The 5,793-nt window shown below is 46.5% G+C and overlaps 2 protein-coding genes across 2 annotated transcripts; one reads left to right on the forward strand and one right to left on the reverse strand.

Annotated features, from left to right (window-relative positions):
• Positions 1 to 1,332: 1,332 nt before the first annotated feature.
• F5891DRAFT_1252508 (uncharacterized protein) lies at positions 1,333 to 2,661 on the forward strand (the record flags this gene model as incomplete). Its single annotated transcript, XM_041369913.1, has 8 exons — positions 1,333 to 1,630; positions 1,680 to 1,780; positions 1,849 to 2,004; positions 2,050 to 2,087; positions 2,140 to 2,192; positions 2,235 to 2,344; positions 2,397 to 2,441; positions 2,491 to 2,661. The coding sequence occupies 8 exons, from the start codon at positions 1,333 to 1,335 to the stop codon at positions 2,659 to 2,661; spliced, it is 972 nt and encodes a 323-aa protein (XP_041220776.1).
• A 2,229-nt stretch (positions 2,662 to 4,890) lies between these two features.
• Positions 4,891 to 5,793, reverse strand: F5891DRAFT_1252510 (uncharacterized protein; the record flags this gene model as incomplete). Its single annotated transcript, XM_041369914.1, has 4 exons — positions 4,891 to 5,273; positions 5,339 to 5,423; positions 5,520 to 5,601; positions 5,657 to 5,793. 4 exons carry the CDS (start codon positions 5,791 to 5,793, stop codon positions 4,891 to 4,893), a joined length of 687 nt encoding a protein of 228 aa, XP_041220777.1.

Below are 5,793 nucleotides of genomic sequence, written 5' to 3' on the forward strand. Positions count from 1 at the left end.
TACCGAGTAGGTATGTAAAAATATATATGAGTGAGAAACTAGGATAAAAATAAAGGTGGAACTATGCTAATAAAGGAAATGGAAATATACATACTAGGGAGCTTGGTGGACAGTGGATGGATGCATCTGGATGGCTGGCGCTATAGGGCGCGCAAGCGCGGGAACGCGCGCGCGCGTATACATCGTGAAGCGCGGGAATGGTGCGCGCATGGCGCGCGTTGCGTGGGAAAGCTGCACCTCATATAGAGATAGCTGCGGGTAGCACACAGAGTAATGCTATGAGTTCGTGCTGTATACTCCTTGGTGAAAACTACCATATCACGCCATGAGAGGCATGATTCTCTACATCGGGCTCAGTATCGTCTGTTTCCTCGCTCCCTTCCGATACCTCTTGTGCGTCTGCCTCAGACCCCGCCCTGACAAACCCGACACCGCCTGGCCTTGATAGGCCCTCTTACTCCATCTTCAGACGGCCCTCCCTTCGAACTGTTATCCAAGATAGGAAACAGGCCTACTGGGAAGCAGTCATCTGCAATCCCCAGTACACACTCCGACTCGACAGTTATCTCCAATGAACCAATGACGAGATCACCACCAACCTCGTCCAAGCCTTCAGGGTCACTGACGCCCTCACTGGTGACATCACTAGGATAGACCTAGCTCGGGACACCACGCTGTCCACCATCTCAACAAGATACAACTAGGGTAAAATCAAACATGCCCTGCTGAACTTGTTTGAACTTAGGAACTTCCATGCTGCTGTCATGGCCATCGAGGAGGAGCAGGCATTTAATCCCCCTCCCGATCCTGTTGAAGTCATTGAGCGTGCTGTCTATGACAGAGCTCCGACTCCCTTCATTCCCCTGCTTCGCTCTGAGAGCCCAGAGCAGATCCCCAATGTGACACAAATGACAAACCCCAAAATCGACCGCCTCTTCAACAAATACGAACGTGAGCGCTACACGTGCACTCATTCTCCCCCGTCTTTCAACACTATCTCCATCACCATCCTGGAACTGGATGAGTGTACTCCCGAACCCCCAGTTCTCAACCCTGACGACTGGGTACCAAGTGATGTGGTACCCACTCTTTCCATCGGTTCTCCAGTTGAGCACTCTCGCCCACTCCCTACCCCACGACGTTAGCGCACTCGCGCACGATCTATCCTGTCTCTCAGGCTTCCACTTTCCCACACACACCGTCCACGTACGCAGAACTACACATGACATTTCACCAGGGAGGAAGCACAGGATGATGCTATCAGCAGCGCACAGCGCAACACCACCGAGACCACTCAGGTCTACCGCAGTAACGTTGTCTGCCGCCAGTGCCATGTCTTCGGACACAAGCAGAAGCACTGCGCACAATATTTCTGTCGCATTTGCGGGCAATTTGCCCCAAAGCACCTCACTCCCTTCTGCCCTCGTCTCGATGGCAGAAAGATACTTTGTCATGGTCCCTCCTCAGAGAGGTTCTACATCGACATGCACCGGCTTGAAGCCGCATATGATCAGGATGCTGCTCGCCTTGAGCAAGACTGAGAGGAGAACGCCATTGAAGCCGCAGGTTGGCTCCAAGACCTCGACTTCGACCCCATGTGGTATGCCAACCAGGACAACTACGTTTTTCTGTGAGCACTTCATAATGAAATTAATATATGCTTTCTGACATCCAACTAGCATTGTCCATGGATCACTTGAGAGGGCGAGATCTCTATAAGTTTAACATGTCCCTGATGGAATGTCTTTCAAGCTCTGGACCTGTGATGTCTCGGATTGATGTACAATACTGAATGTGGCCAGCAATCTCGAGTTTGATTAGGTGTGTCTCTTCTTATACTTATATTAGGCCCATATTGATTTTCTATCAGGAATACGCTCTACCCTGATCTTGAAGACCATGAGCTTGTCTGCCACTATCCCTCTGTTCTTCGTCAATCACAGCCATAGGGAAAATGAGGGTTCAGAAGACTCTGCCAGCAAGTACAATCTATATGAGGCAAGGGTTTTTATTGCCTTGATGATTTAGCTGTTCGCTGATCTATTGTAGGTGCAAATGATTTGCGAACTAGTGTTGTATCTGTTGAGGTCTGAGCACACAAAATTCTTCATAGTTTGAGGATTAATCAGTTTTATCCAGGCAAGGCTGCTATCCTGAAGAAGGTGACATCATGGTTCTTTGTACCTACCTTGGTCAGCTTGCCAAACTGTGAGATGCCCTCACTAATGAGGCAGTGATTGTGATTGATGAGCACGACCAAGCTGCTCTTGCTGACCAAGAGGGAGATGATACAAATGATTTGAGTTGTGGGATCACGATTGAACATGTACAAGTTATGAGAAGGGTATGCATTGTTGTTGTAAGGCAGTCTCTTTGTGTGCTCAATCAGCTTCTAGGTTCGATTGTGCACCATTGACAACTATCAAGGCGAAGAGGGCAGAGTAAGCATGCACATCAATCTTATTTCTTTTTCTGAAGGTTTTCTCCTAGATTGTGATCTTGTTATTGGTTCAAAATTCCGGCAAACTGGACAACAAAATGGCTTCGCTTGGATTCATGCATGCAGCCAGGCCAGACATCGGTTTTCTAAAGGTGAGAGCCCTTGGTCCGGCACCTCCTATCACTTGTCATTGGCACCCGGAGACATTCGAGTATGTCTGAAAACCAGGTCAACTACCCCAAATCACACCTGATGGTGTGTATGGTCACTCCTTAAACTCAAGCAGTGCATTAAACCATGTTTTCAGGAGGATGCATGTGACCCTGCAACTTCTGTTTGAACTGCGGTCACTTGTGTCCATTCAAGGTAATGTTTTTTTCCGTTTGGTGTGGCATATGAGATAAACATTCCTTTTAGTTTCATAGTAATGATTATGCCTCTGTATCGTGCATGCAGTCATGCACAAGGCTTTGTATAAGGGGTCATCCATGCCCTAAGCAATGTGCTTCCCCATGTGGTGATTATTTCTTCCCAGAAGCCAATGTTGAACTTCTGTGTGGACACTTGAAGGCCACTGTTCCATGATGTGTCTTGACCATCACAAGCTGAAAACTTGATGTTGATGCTTTATTTCTAGTCATGTGATTCATGGTTGATAAGGAACTACCTCATTGCAAGCACACTGCTCGACATGTTCGACTGATTCAGCCACTTATCTCTGTAAGGCTCCGTGTAACCAGATTATGAGTTGCTGTGGAAGATCATACAAAGGAAAGTGCGATGAATGCCAGCAGAAAAATACACCTTCTGAAGGAGAACATACAGGCAGGACACAGCATGCTACTCACCCCTGCAAGAAACCACTTTTCTGCAAGCATTTGTTTCAGGAGGCTTGTTCTGATGACTACAAGCACACCATTGCTTGCAGGAAGCCATGTAGACAGGCCTGTTCTCATGCTCTGTGTCAATCGCTGTGTTTGACGCCTTGTGTGCCGTGTCAAGAGTCATGCACATGGTAACTAAAAACTGTTTGAAACTGATTTCCATATTTTTGCTGATCAATATCCTCAGGAGCTGCCAACACCATCCCTGTCCTGTACTATGTGATTCTGTTAGTGTGCTATCTAACTTCAGCTGTTCCATGCTTTCCTGATACTCCATTTCTAGGTCTGTGCAAGATTTCCCTGTGACGTACTTTCCAACACAATTTTGTGTTGTGGACACAAGTGTCCTTCTGGTGAGTGGTAAATTGCTTCATTGAAACCTTGTGCTCACATCATAGAAAGTCTGCATAGAATAATGTGATATCCAAATTTGCCCGCATTGTGCCTCCAATAACAAGAAATGCCATGTTGTTGATTTCATCATACAGCGCACACTATCTGAAGTTACACCGGATTTGAAAACTCTGAATGAGATGTTGATTACCATTTCTTTGTGCAAGTGTTCACTGCAGAAACTCTGGATGTTCACTGCAGTATGAGCGATTTTTACTTCCAGAATGAGTCTGGACAGTGGCTTTGCATGCTTTCCCCCATCGGATTCAGAAAACCCCCTACATGTCCAACATGTTGTTTGCCAATCACTGCTCCCAGATATGGTTGCATCCTCAAGTGAGCTGGTAGGGGTTGTGCAATTGGCCTTTGGGAGGGCCGCTGTGTATGTTCATGAGAGAGTAGGGGGACAAGCAGTTGGGCCATCATCGTCATTTCATTATATAATAGTGTCCTTCTGATAATCAGTTTGTCTTAGCTATATGGATCTTTGACTGGTAGTGTGTAGTAGTGTGTACCACTATAGTGCTCAGCTCTAGATCTGAGCTGTCAAACAGTTGATTTGTGCCTCTTGAAGTAGTGGTGATTCTCACATATCACCCACAGATGCTCTTGCACTGGTACCATCATATTACCCCTATCATATACCCTTTCACCAATAAAACCAGAAAATCCTTTATTCTCGATTATGTATCTGTTCCACCCTTTCCAAAAGGTTTCACTAGGGTGGACTACAGCAACTTTTCCAGCCATGATAATACTAGACATGGAGAAGGATAGGGAGAAGGGCTCTCATCACTGGTTGAGGCACTAGCTACTACATTTTCCCAGAATAACCACTAGCCTTCATTGTTCCCCAAACCTCTGACACCAACCACTACTGTCTACATATGGAGACCTTCAGGGATATCTACAATGCAGAGTCCACCACTTCCAAAGGTGGGTAAAATGTGATCCAAATTACCTCTTGGAGTCTAATTTAGATATCACATGGCTCCTACAGCCTCAGGTTGTGCTAGTGCCAATATGAAGCAATGGAGGGTGTTAATCGGAAAGCCCCCGCCCAAGTGGAAAGTACACACATTCTGATATCTTGATCACAGCCTTCCAGTTTCTGCCCAGTCATCCCGCTTTCCATCTCCGGAATTTACTTTAGATTCAGATGGGATGTTAATGTCATTGGAGGTTCTGGAAGAGCAGATGCACTGCACATAGTATCATGACAAAAGCCTGCACTACCCTCAACCATGCCACTGCATCACATTTGCCTTCCTGTCCCTCCTCCTCCACCCAGTACTCATCCATATACTTCCCCCACTCACACCTCTCACTTTCCTCCATCGCAAATACTATTCTCACTTCCCCATGCACCACACACCACCGCACAACCTCCCTTACAAACATTCCTCCAAAGCGGTCAACACACTCTTCAATTGTGTGCACATGCAGATTACAAGAGAGTGGGTAGACGGTGTCCTGGTGAAACAGCACAGTGAGAGAATGGAAGTCAGCGTAGGATGTGGCAAGCATGAGAGCGTTTGGGAGATGGGAAGTCAGACCTGTAAATTCATAGGGTAGTTAGTTATAAAAATGAGGGTGGGGGATGGGGAAAATGAAAGCATACAAAGAGTTTTGAGGATCTCGGGGCAGAGTTGGTTGAAGTGTTCTTTGAGCTCTGTGGTCCCTCTCAGAACCAGGTTCATCTGCTGCTATGGGGCTATTTGCTGATTAGCTTTCTTCTTTTGTAAATAATGTATTAAGACAAACAACTTGCCTGCCGAGCCAATACAATCTCTCTTGCATACATGCAAAAACATTGTCACAAGCTCTGCAAGAAGCTCTCTCGACACATTTTCCATGTCTGCTTTGCTTGGGTCGAGCATGAACCTGTGACAAAGGAGGATCATGATACATATTATAAATGCAATGCAAATCTATGCACCTCATGGCAAAATCGACAAGCTTCAACACACCATTGATGGCACTCAGGCGGCTTGTCCACGGCTTGATCATAGGCAGATCAACGCCATACATGGCAAGACTATGCGCTCTATATGAGAGCGCTGCTTGCAGAATCAT

This window comes from Suillus fuscotomentosus (assembly GCF_016647785.1).
Source record: "Suillus fuscotomentosus strain FC203 chromosome Unknown F5891scaffold_69, whole genome shotgun sequence".
In the NCBI taxonomy this organism is placed as follows: domain Eukaryota; kingdom Fungi; phylum Basidiomycota; class Agaricomycetes; order Boletales; family Suillaceae; genus Suillus; species Suillus fuscotomentosus.